Consider the following 24,726-nt stretch of genomic DNA (forward strand, 5'->3'; position numbering starts at 1 on the left):
ATCAGAGGGTTAGTATCATCGCATGGAGATGATTTACCGGCTACAGTCTATTTACATCGTGGCCCATCAACTGAACGGTTTGGATCATCCAACGAGAAGTGGGCCCCACTATACTTGCCGAATAATACTGGACTTCACGCCCGCAGCCACACAACATGTAAAACCTCGTGTTTTAAGTCCGTCTTATTCACGAGAGAAAGACTTCTCTCCCTCCACCGACATAGTAGAAGAAACTCAGCTGGAAATACATAGACAGAGAAAAAAGCCACAAATTACAAAAAACCCCATTAATTTTACCCACAATCTCTCAAAATCACAAGGGTATTTTTGACTTTTCAGCAGACAACGTTTATCAGCCCAGCCCAGCCCAGCCCAGCCCATCGTCATCATCAAACCAAACGCCACCCCGTTTTCTTTCTCTTCCTTTTTCCTCACTAGTCCATTGTAAAGATAAAAAATAAAATTAGGGTTTCTCTCATTTTCCTCTCTATCAGATCTGATTTTTTCATGGAGGAATCCCTCTCGATTCTTGTGAAAGAGCAGATTTAGGGGGTTTGATGGGGGCCGTGCCTTCGACGCCGCGCAAGAACGAGCGGATAAAAGACACGGAGGAGTTTCTAATCGGATCTTTCGTTGGGAACAAACCCTACCCTATTTCTTCTGATTTCTGGATCAAATTACTTGAGCTTCCTCTCACTCTTCAATGGCCACAACACCGTGTTCTTCAAGCTTGCCAGGATTTTGGTAATTAGTTCTTTCTATTTTGTTTCACTCCTTCATAATTATTGCAATTATTCTTTATTACCGTTTTTGAGATTATATGCTTAGGTTTTAGAATTGTGGAATTGTGAATTTGTGTTGAATCTCGATATGCAATGCTTAGTATTCATTCTCATACTATTAGTCGATGACATTGCTTCGATTTTGAAATATTATCAATGGAATGCAATTAAAAAAAAAATGTTTGACATGTTCCCCACAAAGAAGGAAAGGTAGGATGAAAAGTTATGGAATTCAATTTTCCAAGCCTTTTGGATGGAAGAGCCATCATTCAACCAGTCACCAAGACGAAGGCACTGACCATCTCCTCAGTCAACTCAATTAAGCCTTTGTCCCAAACTAGTTGGGGTCGGCTAATGAATCCTTTAGAAAATTTTCATGAAGAAGGTGAAAGAATCTACCCTGCTCAACTTGACTAAGTCTAATCTTGACACTAGTTGGGTTCAGCGTGAAATCAAAGTAGGTGATAAAGTAGCTGGAAGACATGGGAATAAAGGTATCATTTCAAAAAATTTGCCTAGACAAGATATGCCTTATTTGAAAGATGGAACACCGGTTGATATGGTCTTCAACCCATTAGGAGTACCTTCACAAATGAATGTGGGACAGATATTTGAATGCTCACTCTCATTTCAAAATTTTTGCCTAGACAAGATATGCCTTATTTGAAAGATGGAACACCGGTTGATATGATCTTCAACCCATTAGGAGTACCTTCACGAATGAATGTGGGACAGATATTTGAATGCTCGCTCGGGTTAGCGGGGGAACTGCTGGACAGACATTATAGAATAACACCCTTCGATGAGAGATATGAGCAAGAGGCTTCGAGAAAACTAGTGTTTCTTGAATTATATGAAGCCAGTAAGCAAACAACAAATCCATGGGTGTTTGAACCCGAGTATCTGGGAAAAAGCAGAATATTTGATGGTCTCTGTTATGTTCCTAACCATCAAGTCTTTGCTCACTGTTTCTACCCAAGTTGTTTTCGGTCTGCCCCTTACTCTTTTTACTCCATCTACTTGGCACGAGTCAGTTCTTTTCACTGGAGCATCCAAAGGCCTACGTTGGATATGCCTAAACCATCTTAAGCGGTGCTCTCTCATCTTCTCCTCAATTGGTGCCACCCCCACCTTTTTACAGAAGTCTTCATTTTTAATTCTATCTAACCTTGTGTGGCCGCACATCCATCTAAGCATTTGCATCTCCGCTACACTCATCTTATGCACATGCTGCTTCTTGGTGCTTATAAAACTTTCCCTTCAACTTGGTAGGCATTTTACGGTCGCACAGAACTCCTGAAGCATGCTTCCACTTCAACCAACCTGCTCTTATTCTGTGGTTAACATCCCCTTATTCTGTGGCACTGACAATCTCTTCAGTATTTGAAAATAATACCTTCGCGCATAGGTCCCCATTGTGATTGAATAAACTTCACCATTTAGCCAAGAGTACTGAATTTAGAAGTTCAATATTCTTAATGCCAAGACCACCCAAGGACTCAGGTTGGTGCAATTGTTCCCATTTAATCAGATGAAGTCACCTTAATTTGGTGTTGTCATTCCCAGGGAAATTTGGAGAACTTTATTAATTCTTTTCAGGAATTCTATAAAACGGGAGAGATTAGAGGGAATGTTAGACAAGATCCACGTTTGGTTACCTCCATCTTCTGTTTCTCTTCTCTTTCTTACATATTTTACATTAGCCACATCTAACTAATACTTATTTAAAGATGAAAGAAGAAAAATACTCAACAAGAAAGTAAGAGAAACAACTAGCTTTTGAATTAATTTTATTGTCAATATAAATCCATGGGAGGCTTATGAACGAGATAAAACTGGGTATAAAAACAAAAGTTTCTGTAGCTGTTTCTGCTACAAAACTTGTAGAGCTTTCCCTTGTGGGAGAAGATGATTAGCGTGACCTCAACACTGTAGAGGACAAAGAGCTCATGGTCTTTCTTGAGCAAGCTAGATTGGTGATTTTACATGGTCACCTGCTGGCTGTTCTTTTTCCTTGATTTTCTATAACTGGGGACCCTAGTATTGAAGGATGAAGATAATATATACTTTGGTTCAAATGGTTGAAGAAGGACAAAGGGAGCTAAGTGCCAAATGGGAAGGTCGAATTGCCATTTTGATCGAATCAGGATGTAGAAGTTTTTTCGTAGAAATTCTTTTTTCAAACCATATTGGAAAACCACTTTTTTAAGAAAAGTAGGAAAAAATATGCCAATAAAAAAACGGAAAAATAGTGCATAATATGCCCATACAGTAGTGTTTCAAAACACGGATTTCCTTCAAAACCGAAGGAAATCCTAGTCAACTCATCACGATGCGGTTGAGTAGTCGGTTGACGCGGTCCTAACTTGGGAGAGTCAAAGGAGTTTTATTGACTTTGTAAGGCAAAACACAGAACACGGGCAAGGCAAAAGGGAGTCAACTCGGCGGAGTCCACAATGATGTGGGTGAATTTTGAAACTATGCCATACAGAAAACATGTCCCTTTAAAAAATGTGCTCTTTAAAATGGCATCTTGCTAACTATGGTGCAACGGCAACCTTGAACTTTTTATGAAGAGGGTGTCTTTTGTCCATCAGGTATCCCAAAGTTGGCCGGAGTCATGCAGGGGCTTTTCTCTACTAGTGGACATTGAGATTTGTGGATGACAGCTTGCAGCTGGGTGTCATGTTTTACACTGCATAGCTTGAAGCTTGTGAACGTGCTATGTTCTCCATGAAAGCATACGAGATCTCTCCTGAAAACTTGACATACTATCTTGACATGAATATTGTAATGTTTCAAATCCATTCACTTGGTTGTGTTCTTGGGGTAAAACCCCTCTCCCCCCCCCCCCCCCCCCCCCCCCCGTCTTTCCCCCACGTTGGTTCTTTGATGTAGCGAGGGTTAGCCGTGGGGAATAGATAGTAATTCTTTGGTTTTTTTTTTTTCTAAAAAGGTGAATGATAATTGGCCTAGGAAGTGCATAGTCTCTGCCGTACCCATCTCACCTATAAAATGAACAATAAATAATCCATATTACTTTCTTTTTTTTATTGTATATTTAATATAGCAATTCATTTCAGGCAGAAATCAATCATGTTTATGTGTTTTTAGTTCCTCTTTTTATCTTTTTGGAATGAAACTAAGAAATCACTTAGTATGAGAAACACATCATAAGCATGGTCTGGGCAACCTACATGATGTCAGTGTGATAATTTCCTTCATTTGATGTTCCCCCATAATCTCAGCAGTTAAAATGCGAAACACATTCTCCTTATTCTTTTTAACTTGGTTCTGTATGGTTTTTTATTCGAAATAATTACCGTAGTATGGTTGCTCATTCACTTTTCTTCTGTTATACTTGTGCAGCACAGAACAACTATCACACAAGGCATCTTGCAAAGATTTTGATTCATCTGGTATGGTGTTTGCAAGAGTCCATGTCAACTTCGGCTGTCCCGTCAAGAGTTTATATGAAGGCCATAAATGCAGCATACATATCATCTTTATTTCTAAAATACTTGATTGAAAATGCAAAAAGTGATAATTTTGAAGAATTACATCTCTACCTTGATGAGGGTGAAGCCTCACAAAAAGATCTCCCACATGGTAATTGGCCAGTTCTTAACTTATTGGTTACAAATCTTTTACTCTGGTTGCTATTTTGTCAATACTTGTCTGACACTGTCAATATTTGCGATTTTTCTTGGTATATATGACATTGCCTTCTATTTTTGAGAAATATTTTCAGTTTAATGGGACAGCTAAAATAGGTAGCACCAGAGATGGCTACCAGGGAAAATTCAATTTTGTGATATTTATTCTTGTTATATTATAGAACGATATTTGGAAAATAGAACAAGTAACACTGGGTATTTGATTGAGTATTCCTTACCAAGTAACAATGAATATTATTTTACCTAGAGTTATCTTCTCATCTATCATGATTTGGTCATACCTGGTGTTGCCGCTCTTGCTGCCGGTGTTGACTTGGTATTTTTCGAAGTCAGGGTCATTTTGAAGCATCTATTTTCTACAACTTCAATCTGTTAGAACATCATGGTATGAAACCATATTTCTTCTATGTTCTAATTTTCTATTTTCTAAAGCATTCCTTAGATTTTCTTTTCTAATTTGCAATATTTTTTTGCTGCATTATCCGCTTAATTGTATACCAAGTCTCGAGTTAGTTGGATTACCATTGATATTGTGAACCCACAATTTCCTGTTTTAACTTCTCCATTGAGACCCTTGTTGAGATCTATTTTCTTCCTATCACAATTTATGTCTTTTGGTAATCTTTGGATTATTACATGTTTATCAGAGTTATAGCTTCGATTTGTTTGATGTAGGTCAAAGCATCGAAAGTTTTGTCATGCATGGTGTGCTTAATTCTATTGGCACATCAGTTGTAAGGTATATTCTGTTTTTCTGTCCCTTGAACGGTTCCCATATCCTAGAGTTTCACTTGTGCTCCTAATCTGCTGTTATATTTTTGTCGCCAGCCCCCTCACATGCCGCCTCCATCATGAACTTCTGAATTTAATGCTGGTGGTCATGTCTACTCAACTTTGTTGTGGTCCATCTCCCGGACCAAAAGATGTACATCCATTCATCGATGCAGCAATGATTCAGGTGATAACAGAGTGAATTCAACTTCTTTTGGTGGGTGAATAATCTTAAAAATTAGGCCCTGTTCGTTTGAGATTGTGGCAACCGATTTTGAGCCCTAAACCTATTATTGGACTCAAAATTAAACGTAATTTCGAGTCCAATAATCAGTTTAGCGCTTACAATCGGTTGTCACAATCTCAAACAAACAGGGCCTTAGCTGTAATGATTTCACAATCTAGTTATCTTTTGCAGGAAAGTGCTTTGGTTGGTTCTGTGGTTCGCAGGCTATTGCTTAATTATATTACACGTCCGCTTGTTCCTTTAAATGGTTCATCTTATCCCATGTTTTCTGAAGGAAATCAATCTGGGGTTTTACAAAAAGTTGGTTCTGCTGCCGGTATGTTGGTTCCAGCGCTTGATGCTCCTTGCTTTCAAGGAATTCTGTCTTGGATCCCTTTGTGTCTCTTTATTTGCCACTGGTTTCAACCGAGGAATTTCAAATTATTGTTTTATTCATCCATTAGGCTAATGCTACTGGTAATTTCATTTGATAGTATCATAGCTATTGTCAGTGGTGTGATGTCATATTGCGGGAACTGGGACATTGCATAGGTAGAGTAACGTATGCTTCAATGCATGTACATGTGTACATGCATGTGTACGTTCATGTGTGTAATTTACGTCCATTTGTAAGTGCATATGAAAACTACGAGGATTATGTCAAGTCTTCTTAGAATACCACACATGTCTCATTATTAGCTTACAATCATTTGAATTTCTTATAAACTAATTTATAAATTGTCAAATGTCAGACCTGACTCTGAATTTGGTCTTTCAAAATCCAAATTCGACTCAGGTAAATCCAAATTAAACTTGTCAGGATTTTGGTCTGAGTCAATTGTGCTGAGTTTCAGCACGTGTGCCGAGTTTATGAACATCAGTGCTTGGGACTTTACATGTCTTATATATCCATAATATAAATAATGAACAAAAGAAAGTAAAATCAAATGCTTAGTTTTCATGTGCATTCACTGAGTACCTCATTACTTACTTTTTATGGCTCTTTTCTTTTATGCAACCCACCAACTCATCAAATGCAGTATCCACTCTGATGGTTCATCGTCATTGTCTAGAGATATAGGTCTGGCAACTTCTTCACCTATGCAGAAATTTGAGGGATGGTGTTTACAAAAGCAGAATGGGGAGAGGAAAATTTTATTTGTGGGCTCTTCTAGCGGTTTCCTTTTTTCATTAGCAGAAGACTCCCAATGTCCTTTCTTTCGATATTATAAACATGTAGATCAGTGGCACTTTTTTCTTTCAAAAAATTCAAATTGGTTCACCTGGGCAGGACGAATATAGTTAATAGTTCTTTGAAGTTCTTGTGAAAGTGTTTCCATTGCTTTCAGTTTGCAGCTGAAAAACAAAGCTACATTGATTTAGCATCCGTAATTTGTGATAGTATTTAATACAGGCCTAGGTTTTAAATTTCGGTTTCGGTTTCGGTTGGCATAGAAACAGAAACATTTCGGTTGGCATAGAAACAACAACATTTCGGTTTCGGTGGAAATCTTGTACAATCACGGAACCATACAGAAACATATGTAAATGATGAAATTTTTAATCTTTTAAAAAACATGTGCAAATGATGAAATTTTAAGATGAAACTTTAGGACATGCTAAAATAAGCCAAATACATACTTAGAAAATAGAAACCATCACATAAGCAACAAAACCATCCATAATGAGTTAATCACATCGAATACTTAGTGACATGCGATGTCGCGCATGTCTAGAATAGTAAAATCAATAAAGAAGTACAATGTAATGAATTATAAGAAAGTATAATGAGCTGCCAAACAACCTATTGACAAGATCTCCCCCATAAAACCCTCTATCCCCAAGCCCCTTTACTAGGTTGGGCAAGCTTTGATGCCCCTCGATTAGACCTGTATTTCTTTGATTAGAGTCACTCTATGTCAATACCACATAGAGTTACAAGGTATCATTAGTCCCACGCCGATCTGACATCCCATACATAAGCTACAATTACTTTGTTGTGCTGTTCAATGATGTTGCCGAAATGAAATGAAATGCAAATAATTTCTTTCCATTTTTTTTTGTTCCGACCCTTTCAGTCAAATTTCGGACAAAATTTTGGGGAAATAATGACGTGAAAGGAAATCATGTAGATTTCATGTCAGTGGAGATGGTAATGGAAATCTTTCGGTCATTTCGGGTAAATTTAGAACCATGATACCGGCATATTATAAAGTTGTTATAGCTATTTGCCCATGTATTTTTACAGGTACATGGGCTCATGATCCAAAACTCATTCTTTTCACTTGCATGTATTAACCTTTAACCATGTCTGGACTGTACATCAAATTCTGAATTACATGATGAACACTCGGAGTCCTATCTTTAAAGAAAAAAGAAAAAATAAAAAAAGGAAAATTTTAGACTGTTCATATTTTTAAGAAAATTGGTAACTCTGATCTATTATTGTTAGTTTATGATAATTTGTGATTGATGATTGAAACATTTGGTCAGTAATGTTACTTTTAGCCTGTTTCCAAAACTAAAATCCTTGTGGAGGCTCCTTAAAAGAATGCTTGTTTTTAGAACCCTATTAATCTTAATAAAGATGTACCATATCTTGATACTATTGGAGTCCTAGGTCGGTGGTGGATGGATGTTTGCTTTGTTGTGAGCATGAACTTGGTATTGTTCCTTTATCCAAAGGGTGGAAATGTATAAGAGTTTGTGATTGAATAATTGAATTGAAACTCTTGTCGACTCTTTCCTCTTTATCTGGGAGTCTGAGATTTGATTCTGTAGTGGCATGCCAATTTTTTGGGTTAGATGGCCCCATATCTCTTTCTGCGGATTGCTTACCTGCTTTTCGAAGTGGTCGGGCTACCTTTCTCTTCTCTGCCACCACCCCACTCAAATATGGATAGGGGAGTCCTTTGCATGAGAAGTCTTGACAATTCATTTTGCAAACCTTTGGGTTTTTATACATCATTATGTAGAAATTGTGCCGTGGATGGATGTAACTCTGGGATACCCCTTTTGTGTGCTCTCAAAATGCGTACCTTCTGGGATACCCATTCTTTCCATTGATGTCATTTTCTCATTAATATATGAAAAAAAAATGTTTTAATACATTACCAAATTTATAGAAAGATACACTGTCTAAAACATTGCAAATTTTAAAGAAGGAAATACTATGAAAATGAAAAACAAATTGTTTGTTGAGTATAAAGCAATGAGATTTCATGATAGCAAATCAATTAACAATTATCAGAAAGCAAAATGATGAGTTATACTCAAATCGACATTGAATGAAAGTCAATTGCAAATGCTCTACATAGATTATTTCAATAAGCAATTGCTAATAGACATTTTTTACACAATACTAGAAAATAAAAAAATAAATGACTGCTGCTCAATGCTAAGTGCTAACTGAACCTTAAAAATAGAACATTTCAAGTAGACTTTTAAATCATGAGGTCATCACAGCGAAGAACATATTTTCATTTTCAGATTTATTCTTCTCATATCAAAGTGACTGACTTGTGCATCTCTCTCTCTGTGTGTGTGTGTGTGTGTGTGTGTGTGTGTGTGTGTGTGTGTGTGTGCGTGTGTGTACAAAAAGACTTTAGCCTCTTGTACATGCAACATTGTGTTTTATTTTATTTTTTTGTGCTTGTCAACTTTTTATTTGATTCCCCTTCTATGGAATTATAAATTTATAAGTAAAAGGGAGGATGGGCAACGAATTTGTATGGAACAGAATTCTTCTTCTGTCCTTTGCAGTAGTGCTCTCTCTCTCTCTCTCTCTCTCTCTCTCTCTCTCTCTCTCTGTGTGTGTGTGTGTGTGCGCGCGCGCGCGTTGGTTGGTTGTTTTTTTTTTTTTTTTTTGGGGGGGGGTGGGGGTATTTACTGCTTTCTCTTTTTTTTATAAAATATTTTGTCAAAGTTAACCGACTTTTGGCAAATCACCTGTGACAGCAAACCACCAACGGCGTGTATTTTTCTTATTCTTATTCTTGCAGCAAATTTTGTCCTATTGCCATATTACACTTTCAACTATCTTGTAAGTTCGAGTGCGGATGGTTCAAGAAGCCCATTGGCAGATACTAGTCTTCTTGTTTTGCTTATTCTCGTTCATTACCGGAAGTGTGTTCTGGTGGATGATTCTTTGGAAAATAAAAGGGAAGACGGTACCAACTCCGACTCTCAACTGAAAGAGCAATCATATTTTTCTGACAACCTTTACTGCAAGGCCTTAGAAAATGCACGTGATATTGAATGTAAGATCATCTCTCTTTTACCCTTTTGGAAGAAATGAGCATTCTGACCATTTAAAAAAAAGAAATGAGCATTTTGTTTTCTGCTAAAATCAAGTGCTCTGTGGATGCATATTTGCTTGCAGTTGATCGTGTAGACATTGAGGGAAATGCACACAGTGGACCACTTGTGAGAATGAATTTTGCTGCTTTGTTTGACACCCTTGGAGAGTAAGTATCTGTTATACCTTCCTCTGGTCCAATATTAGAGGGTATATGGACTCAGGTTTCTTGTTTTCTGTGTCAATTTACTAAATAAATTCTTTTACATACCTGTTTGAGTTTCCATCACTTTTTCCTGTCATCAAATGGCTACTTTTTATCATTTCTAGTTGGACTCATCAACCTCATCTTGACAGTAATTTTGAAACTGTAATGTCAATATGTGCAGACATATCACCCACCGATGTTTCTGGCAACCAGGATACAAATATATGCCCTCTGCTTTATTTTGGTCTCTATTAGTAGCATAATTTCTTGTGGGGATGCCTTCTCTTTGTTAAACATTTTTAGTTTGTAATGATTTATTGGTCCCCAAATATGTTTTAGTTCTGCATAATTCTGATAAATGTTATTTTTGAACCAGTCAAGGAAAGCTTTACTAAAACAGAAATCCAAGAAACATTTATAGTGGGAGCAGTGATTTCCCCACATGCACCGATTCTCTAGTCACACCGTCCTTAGTGAGATGATAGGTATTCTTATTCGCACTTCTGGAGATGTGGGTAAATGAAAAGGAGTTAGAAACATAGTTTCCGGAAATGGCTTGGGCGTAGGAAACACGTTTTGGAAAAAGATACGAAGTGTGTAAAAACATTGAGGAAACATTTCCAAAATGCATGGGAAACATATGGGAAACACGTGGGAAACATGTAAGAAACTTACATGAACGTGTGTGAAACACGTGAGAAACATATGGCAAATGTGTGAAAAACGTTTATGAAATGTATAAGAAACATATGTGAAACATGTGGGAAGCATGTGTTGGAACGCACATGAAACATTTTCCAGAAACCACAAAAAATATTTGTACGTTGAGTGACTTTTGTGTAAATAATGCATTTGTATTCTATTCTAAAGCTTTTTAACGACTTCTTTATCTTGTATAATTTTGAGGAGGTTGAACTTGAAATAAAGCTTGCCATGATATGGCATGCACGTAGTTTCAAAACTCCCCCATGTTATTGTTAACTCGCTTGAGTCGACTCCCATTTACTTTGTCGCATTCTTGTCTGAGTCCTTGTTTTTTCCCTACAAAGTCAATCAAAACTTCTATGAGTCTCCCAAGTTATGACTGTGTCAACCGAGTACTCAATCGAGTCATGCCGAGTCGACTGGAATTTGCTTTGGTCACGTTGTAGCCCGGATCCGCAGTTTGAAACACTGGGCATGCAGATTAATGACTCAATCAAGAGATCCTAACTCCAAAATTTTAGTTGTATATTTTATAAAGAACCGAATAATGTGGTTTACTTGTAGGCACGCTATTGTTCCATAATAGTAAAACAACCATGCAAAGAATTTTTCTTCTTGCATCCATTTAGTACCACCATAACTTAAAAAATCATTTTGATTTTTTCCTGCCATATTAATTTTTCCATCCATAATAATGTGTTGTACTTTATCAGTTTCTTCTACAATTACATGAACTTCTAAAGTTCGTCCTAACCGGTATGACTGTGCAGGTGCTTGGCCTATGAGAGGTCTGTCTTACTGCTCTACTCATTGGTGCATGGGAACCCTGACTTTTTGGAGTATGTATTGGTGCGAACTGATTTGGATACATTGGTACGCTTTCACATTTCACAGTCACCCCATGGTAGTTGATATAATTGAAATCAAAACCGGCATTGTTTGTCCCAACCTTTAAGTTTCGGTTGGGACCGAAACCGAACCAAAATTCTGCCGAAATTTCAGCAAATTGATTTTTTTTTTCAAAAATTTATTATTTTTCCGCAATCTGGGTAATTTAAGCCAAAATTATCGAAATAATAAATTACTACTTTTTTTACTGAATAATAAAATTTATAAGACAGCTGTTAGCCAGCCATGCTGTACGGCTTAGAATGTTGGGCCACCAAGAAGCAGCATGTGCGTAAGATGAGTGTAGTGGAGATGCAAATGTTTAGATGGATGTGCGGCCACACAAGGTTAGATAGAATTAAAAATGAAGACATTCATAAAAAGGTGGGGGTGGCACCAATTGAGGAGAAGATGAGAGAGCACCGCTTAAGATGGTTTGGCATATCCAACGTAGGCCTTTGGATGCAACGGTGAGAAGAGGCGACTCGTGCCAAATTGATGGAGTAAAAAGAGGTAGGGGTAGACCGAAAACAACTTGGGTAGAAACAGTGAGGAAAGACTTGATAGCTAGGAACATAACAGAGAACATGACCTTGGTAGGACAGAATGGAAGAAAATGATCCACGTAGAAGAACCTAGCTAGAGCCGGGTAGATTCCTTTCACCTTCTTCATGAAATTTTTCTAAAGGATTCATTTAGTTGACCCCAACTAGTTTGGGACAAAGGCTTTGTTGAGTTGAGTTTTACTAGATTTCGGCTGAAATTTCGGTTTCGGCCAAGGCCGAAATCGAAATTTAAATCCATGGTCCTGACTGATGCAGAACCTTGTTGATGGGTTTGCTTTAACAATGACTGGGCACATTACAATTTATAGCTGATATTCTTGCACTAGCATAATAGGTTCCTTTCCAATAAAGTAGTTAGGATATAAAGTACTGCCAACATTTAAGAATGGATTCATAAAATGAATGAGTTAATGGAAGTGTATGCTAATATGAGACGTATTTTTGTGGCAATGGAATATACAGCTGATGCCTATTCTGGAAACACTTTATAACGCTTCAAGGAGATCTTCTAATCAAATTTATATGTTGCTGATTATCCTCCTCATTCTAAGTCAGGATTCATCTTTCAATGCCAATATACATAAACTGGTAAGAATTGCTTCCAGAGTCACATTTTGCACATTCTTTAGATTTATTGTTAAATATTAATATTTCTTTCACAGATACTGCCAAATGTTCCGTGGTATGAAGAACGCCTTCTCCATCAAACCTCTCTTGGTTCTTTGATGGTTATAATACTCGTACGGACTGTGAAGTACAATCTTTCTAAGCTGCGGGTATATCTTTTCACATCCATCTAGCTGCTTTCTTATGTGAATAGAGTTTTGTATTTGTTAGAAATGGATAAGGTAAGAGAGGAGGACAAGAAGAGTGAGGGAGAAGATGAGGAGTCTCCACTAAGGAGCACTTCCATGAATATGATGTATATATAGGCCCGTGTTAGGGCTACATGATACAAAGACTACAATGCCCCTCCCAACATACACATAATGACTACAATGCCCCTCCAACATACACGTAATGACTACAATACCCTTCTACCCTCTTCAACATATTGAACTGTGTGCATTTGGATCTTTGTTAAAATCATGGTTTCAAATTTTGGTTTCGGAATGCGTTTCGGTCCTCACCGAAACTGAAATTTTGGCTGAAATTTTGAAATTTTGGCTGAAATCTGACGAAATGAATTAAAATAATATTTTATCTCTTCCAAAATTTTGGCCGAATAAAATCGAGATTTTTGGGTGAAAATCCTTAAATTTCGGTTGAAATTTAAAACCATGGTTAAAATCATTTGGGCATAAACCTTCTAACATACTAGTCTGATCTTTTTTATTGCATGTTGTGGATGCGGATTCAATGATTTGTGGACACAGACACGAGTGTCACGTTTCGAGTTTCGACACGGTCATGGAGTGTCGGACACGGCAAACTCCCAAAATTTAGAAACGGGGACACAGCTAAACCAGAAACAGGGGCACAAAAAGCCAATAGGATACAATGAATATAATATTGGAATAAGAGTTTGTTTAGGGTTTTAGGATTAGGAAATGGGATATAACATCAAACATTAGTTAAAGAAGTGTTTATAATATAAGAGAGTTAATTTAGCGGTTAACGCAATATTCAATTATAAAACAGAATTTCACACTTGACACAGTACCAAAAATCCGTCGACATGCCTAAATTAAGTCGGCACTTCTAGTAGTATATCACAAGTGTCGAAAGGAGTGTTGACGTGTGTGGACATGGGTGTCGTGTCGACACGACACGACACGACACCTGTGTCAGCAATAAATTCAAAGTGTCGGCTAAATCATAGGGATTCAGTTAAACTAAAGATTTGGGCTAGAATTGCTATATATAAGTATTTGTTAATTGTTATCATATTTAATGGCAAGCGATTTTAAAAATTAAAAAAAATCGTTTTTAATGGTCAGTTTTCTGTCACTCATCTATGTAATTACAGGATGTCTACCTTCACACAAACTGCCTTGCAACACTGGCAAACATGGCCCCACATGTGCACAGGTTGAGTGCATATGCATCGCAGAGGCTGGTTAGCCTATTTGACATGCTCTCACGCAAGTATGCTGCTGGTTTCTGCCTTCTCTCTCTCTCTCTCTCTCTTGCAGGAGGAATTTTGGTTATACAAGGCTTTTTATAGTGCTTTTGCTTCCTTGAAATGTACTCTTGGTTTTTTACTACTATTTTGTTTTGTGTTTTATGTCATGCAATTTTCTCCAGGTATACCAAACTAGCAGAACTAAGAAATGGCAAGATTCTTCAAGCTAAAGGCAACATAGTAGAAGGGGGAAGCATAGCAGAAGATATGGTACTCTCTCTCTCTCTCTCTCTATATATATATATATATATATATATATATATATATATATATATTAGATAAATGTGTATATATATAAATATAGTAAATGGTTTCTGAGCTCAAGCTCAGATAGAATTTCTGAGGTAGAGTTTTTAAATAAGGTGTCTGCCTTTAAATATAACTTTCAAAAAAAAAAAAAAAAGGGGGGTGTCTGCCTATGTTGTTTGGGTTATGTTAGATATTGATTCTATAGGACCTAACATAGATAGGGTGTACCTAAGAAATCATCTTCATAGGATCATGGTAAGCGTTGATTTGTGGAGGTTTAAAATGGACGTCTACAAAATGGTCCATTTTGTGCCTCTACAGATCGAATGGTTAGGAGGATCCTATGGAGATGGTTTCTTAGGAACAACCTATCTATGTCAGCTTTCTACCTCAGATAGAATTTCTGAGCTTGAACTCAGATACCACGCCCCCATATAAATATATACGACTATACGAGCAAACTTGGACTAAAAAAATGAGTTATAAAATGAAGAGCACCCTTGCAAAAAAATGAGTTTAAGCTATAGGTCAAAAACACATGTGGCCCCACATTTTTTGGGGATCCAAAGCATTCATTTGGAAGGCCCTTCCATGGATAGGGTGTGTACTAAAAATCAGCCCTATAGGATCATCCTAACCCTGTCTGTTGAGGGAAAAAATGGGCAAAAACATGGACACGCAGTGTCTATCCATTTGCCACTCCACCTTTGATTGGGTTAGGATAATCCTATAGGGCTGATATTTGGTACACACCGTATCCATGGAACGGCCTTCCAAATGAATGCTTTGGATCCCCCAAAAAATGTGGGGCCACATGTGTTTTTGAGCTATAGCTTAGATAAGCTTAGATAAGCTATAGCTTAGGAACACTTTCCCCTCTCTCTCTCTCTCTCTCTCTCTATATATATATATATATATATATATATATATATATATATATATGCGAAAAGTGTAGCTACACGATCGAGTAGCTAACTTAGCTACTCCGTCGGCTTAAAATACAGTGGGGGCCCACATTGTTTGGGTGATCCAAACCATTCATTTGAAAGGCCCTTAACTAGATAGGGTCTCCACAAAAAATCAGATCCATAGGATCATCCTAACCCATCTAAAAATGGAGGGAAAAAATGGACAGACACTGTTTGTCACAAATCTGCCCATTTTTTGAATGATTTGGATCACTCGAACAATGTAGGCCCACACTGTTTTTAACCCGACCGAGTAGATAAGCTTACCTACTCGAACGAGTAGGATCATATATATATATATATGCTTAAGCGCACCATAAGCTTGGTGAGCTTAAGCGCACCAACAGTTTCCTCTCTCTCTCTCTCTATATATATATATATATATATATATATATATATATATATATATATATATATATATGAGGAAAGTGTCTCTAGTCTCTCCCCTAGATAAGCTTATCTACTCCTCCCTTTAAAAAAACACAGTGGGCCCACGCTGTTTGGATGATCCAAAGCATTCATTTGATAGGTCCTAAAATAGATAGGGTGTGCCCAAAAAATCAGCACCAAAGGGTCATCCTAGAACTTCGTTTTGTGGTGCCTTGTGGTACCCAGAATGGACACATATAAACGTCCACGTTTATATGCATCCATTTTGGGCACGGTGTGCCCAACAAAATGAAGTTCTAGGATGACCCTTTGGTGCTGATTTTTTGGGCACACCCTATCTATGTTAGGACCTATCAAATGAATGCTTTGGATCATCCAAACAGCGTGGGCCCACTGTGTTTTTTTAAAGGGAGGAGTAGATAAGCTTATCTAGGGGAGAGACTAGACACTTTCCTCTATATATATATATATATATATATATATATATATATATATAGAGGAAACTGTTGGTGCGCTTAAGCTCACAAAGCTTATGGTGCGCTTAAGCGCTCAATCACATGGGTCCCACATTTTCTGTGGTGATCCAAACCATTCATTTGCAAGGTCCTATCGTAGATAGGGGGTGTACCAAAAATCAGCTCCATAGGATCATCCTAACCCCTCCATTTGTGGAGGACAAAACTGGGCAGATTTGTGGATGGGTTAGGATGATTCTCCACAAATGGAGGGGTTAGGATGATCCTATGGAGCTGATTTTTGGTACACACCCTATCTACGATAGGGCCTTGCAAATGAATGGTTTGGATCATTTGTGGAGGAAAAAAATGGGCAGATTTGTGGACAAATAATGTCTGTCCATTTTGACCTCCACAAATGGATGGGTTAGGATGATCCTATGGAGCTGATTTTTGGTACACACCCCATCTATGATAGGGCCTTGCAAATGAATGCTTTGGATCACCACAGAAAATGTGGGACCCATGTGATTGGGCGCTTAAGCTCACCAACACTTTACTTTCCTCATATATATATATATATATATATATATATATATATATATATATATAGAGAGAGAGAGAGAGAACATTTCCTACACACTTGTGTAGGTAAGTTACCTACACACTACCTTAAAATACAGTGGGGGCCCACATTGTTTGGGTGATCCAAACAATTCATTTGAATGGTCCTCACATAGATAGGGTGTCCACAAAAAATCAGATCCATAGGATCATCCCAACCCTACGATTTGTGGAGGTAAAATGAACGTGTATAAACCTTCACAAATTAGTCCATTTTTTGCCTCCATAGTTTGAATGGTTAGGATGATCCTATGGATCTGATTTTTTGTGGACACCCTATCTATGTGAGGACCATTCAAATGAATGGTTTGGATCACCCAAACAATGTGGGCCCCCACTGTATTTTAAGGTAGTGTGTAGGTAACTTACCTACACAAGTGTGTAGGAAATGTTCTCTCATATATATATATATATATATATATATATATATATATATATATATATTTATATATATATATATATTTATTTTTTATTTTTTTTTATTTTTTTTGGGGCTTATAAATTTTCTACTTGATGTCACTATTTTGTATTCTCCCACTTTTTATTAAAAGAAGGTTAAATTCATTGCAGTCGACGGAGCTGCACATTTATACCGACTTCCTAAGAATTGTACTGGAAATCTTAAATGCAATTCTTACATATGCTCTGCCTCGGAATCCTGAGGTATTTGTCAGATTTAATGCTTGTCAATGTTTTGTTTTCTATTTGATAGTACATGAAGCTAATTCTTCTCAAAGATAAGAATCATCTTGTCATTTTTCAAGTTCATTTTTTTCCTCTTTTTTTGTGACTGGTGCAGTTTGTATATGCAATAATGCATCGACAGGAGGTCTTTCAGCCCTTCAAGAATCATCCACGCTTTAATGAGCTCCTTGAAAACATTTACATGGTATGCCTGTTAGTTAATGTTTTAGATGATTGCTTTTCTTGAATTGCTTTAAATCTTCCTTCTAGGTTATCTTATTCATGAGAACATAACAGATTTGAACAATTATCTTGCTTTGTAGGTATTGGATTTCTTCAATAGCGGGATGGATGCACACCAAATGGAAGGTGAATGGTCGGTGGCGAAAGTCCTCCGAGTCATAATCATTAATTGCCGATCGTGGCGTGGTGATGGGATGAAGGTGAAATGGAAATGATTGTTTGTCTTAAAAAGTGGTAGCCCTTTAATTTTATGACTTAAAAGTTCGTTTTAATGTAATTAACTTTTCAATACATGCAAATCAATCACTTATGTTTTGGATTTGAACAGATGTTTACCCAGTTACGGTTCACATACGAGCAAGAGAATCATCCTGAGGAGTTCTTTATCCCATACGTGTGGCAGCTAGTTCTATCTTGCAGGTATTCTTGTGGTAGTTAACTATATTTCAGAATATCTACCTTTAATGCTTCCAACAGAAAAAGAACCAAACCCAAGGGGTCTAAGGCTAAACATATGAACCTGGCTGGCTTGACCCTAAACTGTAGTACCCTTCATGTAACATGTGAACTTCCATGACCTATAGTTTGGAACTTAACGGTTTGGGAATTACAACTTACTAGAACTGCACAACTTGTACTTCTATTTTTATTATTTTGTGCTGTAGATTGTTATTCATATTAGTTCTCACTATCTTCATCCTATTCTGATGATATGGTCTTGAATAAATGATTACAACAATCCATTTTCAATTTTATAATTGCGATTGGTTTTTCTTACATGCTACATATGGTTTCAAGTTTATTTTATTAACGTCTACACTTGATGCTCTTTTTTCAGTGGTTTTAGTTTCAATCCCGGTGCCATAAATTTGTTCCCCGCCGATCTGCCCATGGATGTAAGTATTCTCTCCAAAAGGGGTAATTTTTGTATTAGGGTATTATAAAATTTTCATGCATTTTTAGTGCATAAATAGTTCTATTATATCTTTTTTATGAAGCACTGTTATTTTTTTTTAATTTGGCCTATATGCGTTCAATGATATTTATTTTCTTTGTAAAGGTTTTTATAGTTGGAATATGGATCTATGATCAATGTTTAAAATTTTGGTTTCGGATCACATTTCGGTCCTCACCGAAACCGAAATTTCAGCCGAAATTTTGAGATTTCGGACGAAAACTAGTGAAATCGAACGACGTAATATTTTAACCTGTACAAGATTTCGACGAAATCCCTGAAATTTCGGGATAATAATAAATAATGAATAAATCCCTGATTTTTTGGTGATATTCCTTAAATTTTCGGCCCGAAATTTCTGGGAAAATGAAATTTCGATCGAAATTTAGAAATTTGGGTCGAAATTTTGTAACGTTTCGAATTTATCCAATTTCGGTTTCGCTCTCAACCGAAACCCGAAATTTCGGATTTCGGTCGAAATTTAAAACCTTGTCTATGATTGTGGGCTTGTCTAATTCTTATCGCATCTTTTTTTTTACTTTTGATGCGGGGAGGGGGTTGAGGATATCCCCACTTGATTTTGTATTATAGAAGTTGTACATTGGCAAAGAAAAGTAAAAATCTAATAAAATGGATTATTGTCATCCATCCTTGGAAAAGTTGCAGCGAATGGTTCCCTCTCTTTGCTTTACTTTTATTCTTGAGTCTGAGTCATGTCACCTTTCTCATTAGTCCATCCAGATATCTGGGGTCCATGTCGTGTGTCTAATCTCTTTGGTTTTCTGTATGTTGTTACTTTCGTGGATGACTTTTGACTCATGACTTAAAGATCGTACTGAACCTGTTCATGTATTCAAAGCATTTCATAAAAATAAAATAGAAATGCAATTTGTCAAAAAAAAAATTGTATTTTACAACCTGACAATGCTTTAGAGTATATGCAAAATGACATCTCATTATTTTCCTCTGAAAATGGTATAATACATTAAACATTTTGTGTTCGTATTCCACAATAAAATGGAGTTGCAGAAAGTAAAAAATAAACATTTACTTCATGTTGCTCGCTCTATCATGCTCCATATGCACGTACCTGAAGGCTTTTGGGGTGATGATGTATTAATTGCATGTTATCTGAGTAATGATATGCCTTTGGAAGTTTTGGATAATCAGGTCCCATTTTCTGTCCTATCTCCTCTATCTCCTGTGTATCATCCCCCCCCACCCCAAAGGGATATTCGGGTGTCTATTTTGCCTTCCTAATAAATTATCTTCTTGTATTACTGTGTGTTCCTTGCAAGGAAGCAGGAATCTTTCCCTACATCGGGGAATCGCAATTCCCCGGAACCCGATTCCGAATCTGGAATCTCGACGCTTCCCCAAAAAGTGGGAATCGCACTTCCCCAACAACGGGAATCGCGCTTCCCCAAAATGGGAATCGTGCTTCCCCAAAATAGGAACGCGCTTCCCTGTCGCTTTCTATCGTTTTAATTTTATGGGAATCACAAAAATGGGAAACACGCTTCCCCGTCATGCTTCCCCGGCACTTCCCTTCGCCCTTACCCAGCGCTTCCCCGGAGTTTCCCCCGACCCTTCACGCTTCCCACCATCCGGGACTTCCTGCTTCGCTTCCTGCTCTAGCAACCTGACTTCCTTGTATACTCTCGCACTCAAAAAGAGTGTCTGTGTTTTGACCTTGTAACTAGGAAACCCCTAGTTAGTGATGATGCTACCTTCTTTGAGAGTACATCTTATTTTTCTGATATTGGCTCCTCCTTAGATTCAAATATTCCTATGCCTGTTACCACTCATAATACTTCTGTTCCGCATTCTCTTTCTAAGGATGATGCTCCTTCTCCATCTACAAAAGCTCTTCTTGTTTATACAAGACGTACTGGACCGGTCACACAATCGGATGGTCGGTTTACCACCAACTCTTCGGATTTTCCTGTGGATCCTATCTCCGTTGGGAATTTGTGCGCGGACTTAGAAGCTTAGGTTGCTTTCTGAAAAGGTAAAAGATCATCTACTCAATATCCTATTAGTCAGTATGTTTCATTTGACTACCTATCTCCTTCCTATCGTTGCATTGCATTATCCCCTTTCTTTTGTTTCCATTCCTAAAACATTTCAAGAAGCCCTCACTCATCTGAGGTGGAAGAAGGTTGTAGATGAAGAAATGCATGCCTTGTGTTCCCAACACTTCTTCACCTAAGGGAAGGGATGCGGTTGGTTGCCGGTGGATGTTTTCTATCAAATACCAACTTGATGGCAGCATTGAAAGGTTGAAGCCTAGCCTTGTCGCCAAGGGCTACACTCATACATACGGTATCAATTATTTTAAGCCTTTCTCTCCAATGATAAGGCGTAATTCTGGCCGTGTTCTTATTGTTGTTGTCCACTATAGCTGGCCATTGTTTCAACTTGATGTCAAAAAATGCCTTTCTGTATGGAGATCTTCATGAGGAAGTTTACATGAAGCAACCCTGGGGTTTTGTTGCTTTGGGGGAAGAATATCGTTTGTAAATTGCAAAAAGCCATTTATGGGCTTAAAGAATCTCCTAGAGTGTGGTTTGACAAGTTCGTCAGAGTAGTTGTATCCATTGGATTTTGTCAAAGCCATGCCGATCTTTCTATTTTTGTTCATTAGAGAACATAGGGTATAATCGTATTAATTGTCTATGTTGATGATATTACCATTTCTGGCAATGACATGGTTAGGATAGATGAGGTGAAGAGGAAGCTTAAGCAACGTTTTCAGACAGACGATCTTGGACAGCTACACTATTTTCTAGGCATAGAGGTTGCAAGGAAAAAGGATGGTACAAGTCTATCCCAAAGGAAGAATGTGACGGATCTTCTCATTGAAACATGAATGTTAATCTAAATGTAAAAATATTATGTGAAGATGGTGTTCAATTTGCAACATTCTTCGGTATCTCAAGAATGCTCCAGAGAAAGGCCTTATATACAAAAATGGGATGACCTTGATTTTGTCAGTTGCTCAAATGCTAATTGGGCTGGAATGCTGGATCACTATCCGGAAGAGCTACCATTGGCGACTGTACATTTGTTGGTGAAAATCTAGTATCTTGGAGAAACAAGAAACAAAATGTTACTGCATGTTCAAGTGGAGCTACCATTGGCGACTGTACATTTCTTGGTGAAAATCTTGTATCTTGGAGAAACAAGAAACAAAATGTTACTGCATGTTCAAGTGAAGAAGCCGAATATAAAGCAATGCCACATATTGCATGCGAATTGATGTGGGTAAAAACTATTTATGAGTGAATTTGGAGTTGTATCCGATAAACCTCTGGTGATGAAATGAATACAGTCAAACAACAATCTACACTGCCAGCAATCCAGTTTTCCATGAGAGAACGAAGCACATCGAAGTTGATTGCCACTTTGTTCGTGATGCAGGCATACGTTAGAAGATATGTAGGCCATTTGTGAAGTCTAAGGATCAAGTGGGCGATGTCTTTACCAAAGCCCTTGCTAGGAATCATTTTCTTATGTGTTCCAAGCTGGGCATGGGTGATATATATTCTCCAGCTTGAAGTGAGTGTCAAAGTATAATATATATTTTCTTGTATCAAGTCCCCAGGTAGTTTTGTCTTTTTTCAATTAATGCTATGGACCAGCAATCGTTTCCCCCCCTAAACCATGTCTGTGACTTTTCTACATCTTCTTGATCTCTTGTCACACATATTTATGGAGGAATGTTAAACTGAAGGGCGCCCTTTCAAAAACCAGCGGCAAGGGCGCCCCCATTGGATTCACGCCACTTCATTGCATTTATTATTTATTCTTTTACATTTTTCAGTGCCATTGTAAATACAATGAGGTGACGTGGATCCAATGGGGGTGCCCTTGCAGCTGGTTTTTGCAGGGCCATCCTTTAGTTTAGCATTCCTCATATTTGTATGTGGACATAATGTTATTTAGTGTATATGTTTTTATTAATTTTCTACAAATTTCGTTTCAAGAATTCATCTTTTGAGCAAAATTTACTTCTTTAGTTTTTTTTTTCCTTTTTATCAAGTTTTTTGGAGCATCATGCTTCTGAGCTCTTGTTCAAAACACAATTTTTTCATCGTGCGGACCTCGCTACTCACTTAGGGCTTTAGACTAGCCATGAGTGAAGGGGGTCCTAGGTGCAGAATTTACCTTGGAATGGGGCCTAAAGGCCAGGCATCTATATTCTTTTACCAAAGCGCCCAAACCACCATTCAAAAAGAAGTAGCTAAGCCCAAACCTTGCCCATTCGTAAGCCTAGCATCCGATTATGAGAAAGTTGATTTTTACAAGCCAATGATCAATTCTTGTTCAAGTGTAGTCTGGTCGGGTACACAGTGCTTTTCGAAGCCTGTCCCATTTGTAGCCCTAGTGTCGATTATGATAAAGTTAATTTTTTACGAGCCAGTGATCAATTATTTTAAATTAATAAACATTCATGTGCGGTATCATTCAAAAAAAAAAAAAAAAATTCATGTGCGGTCTTGTGTTTGGTGCTGGTGCTTTTCTTTATTTTCTGTTTATTAATTGCAAATCCCCTTTCCATACGTTGCAATGTATATCTATAGTATCTTTCTTTGGTGGTGGGGGAGTGGTGTCATTTCTGAATATGTACAAATCTAGTTGTTTCATAATTTTATACTATATAGTAGTCTCACTCTGTAATTTGGTATATTTGTTACTCTTAAGTCTTTAGTTCACTCAAACACATTCGTTTTTCATGTTTTAAACTTGTCATTTATAATGCATGCTTTAGCCTAAGGTGCGTCTTTCACCTCTCTCTTAGACTGTTGACAGAAGCAGCACTACACATAGGAATCGACAACAAAAGAATTTTTTTACAAATTACCCCTTTTCCTTATCAGGATCCGGACTAACAAGAATGGTTGGGACTTGGGACAACCAACATCCATCTCATTCTACTTTGGATGCCTTTCTCAACCTCTTAATTGTCTTAAATTCCTTGGAAACTATGATCCGTAAAACAGATTGTAGGTCTTAACAGGTACTGGTACATGTAGAGGAAAGGATGTGTGTTGTGGAATCTAACTTTTTCGAATTTCGGTAATCCTAATTAGAAGTCCATTGATGACAACGACACATTGTTCTGGAAGCTAAAGAAATTCTGCATTTTACAAAGTAGATGGGATGATTGGTAACATAATTAGGCAGTATTTGTGATTTGTATCAGTTTGTCCTCCAAATATTATTAACTTTGATGTTTAACAGCATGGCCGCGCTGATGAGAAAGATGATACAATTCAGACCGGCGAATTAAACGTGTAGGACCGGTGGCTACTTCCGTTGCTGGCGTGGTTGTCTTTGCGCTTATCATATCACTCTGTGGACATGTAAATACATACAATTACCAAAAGGTATTCTTCTCATTCTTTATGTTAACATGATATATGTAGCTGCAGTATTGAGGCCCATTTTATAAACAAATAGAGAGATGTCAATGCAAGAATAAATGTGTTAAGAGGTAGCTCAAATGTTTGTTAATGAGTCAACCATCCTTCCAAACTTAAACACCCCCCCTTCCAGCAATTTGTTTGTAGAGAACTTAAGTACAGAGCAAATCTATGGCAAAGATCAGTTACACAGGGGCCATGGCGTAATTGAGACTGTTGATCATCATGAGGTAACCCATATGATCGTGGTACCATGCCAAACGGAGAAATCCGTGCCTATGATTAAGGACTGCCAAATCAATGGCTTAGCTTCTCTTGGATCTATGTTGCTTTGTTCATTGGTTTGCTTGGTTCGTTTTCGGGTTTCTGATTTGTGGTTCATTGTGGGTCCGCCTGCTTCTCTGGTTCACTTATAATAGCTAGTTTGGCCAATTCGATTCACTTTTTTCACCAATTTTGTACTCTTATTGTAGTGTTTGGTTGT

The 24,726-nt window shown here is 37.5% G+C and overlaps 1 protein-coding gene across 1 annotated transcript; it reads left to right on the top strand.

The window, feature by feature from the left end:
- The first annotated feature begins 382 nt into the window (after positions 1-382).
- On the top strand, positions 383-24,434 carry LOC143885223 (uncharacterized). Its single transcript, XM_077389291.1, has 18 exons — positions 383-744; positions 4,152-4,391; positions 5,135-5,198; positions 5,288-5,417; positions 5,649-5,793; positions 9,458-9,715; positions 9,838-9,922; positions 11,437-11,539; positions 12,583-12,708; positions 12,783-12,896; positions 14,090-14,208; positions 14,368-14,455; positions 17,502-17,594; positions 17,731-17,820; positions 17,939-18,058; positions 18,187-18,278; positions 18,697-18,754; positions 24,061-24,434. Exons 1-18 carry the CDS (start codon positions 558-560, stop codon positions 24,115-24,117), a joined length of 2,169 nt encoding a protein of 722 aa, XP_077245406.1. The 5' UTR covers positions 383-557; the 3' UTR covers positions 24,118-24,434.
- The last annotated feature ends 292 nt before the right edge of the window (positions 24,435-24,726 follow it).

Source organism: Tasmannia lanceolata, unplaced genomic scaffold (genome assembly GCF_043159265.1).
Source record: "Tasmannia lanceolata isolate RefF3 unplaced genomic scaffold, GAP_Taslan_0.1 ptg000008l, whole genome shotgun sequence".
Classification (NCBI taxonomy): Eukaryota; Viridiplantae; Streptophyta; class Magnoliopsida; order Canellales; family Winteraceae; genus Tasmannia; species Tasmannia lanceolata.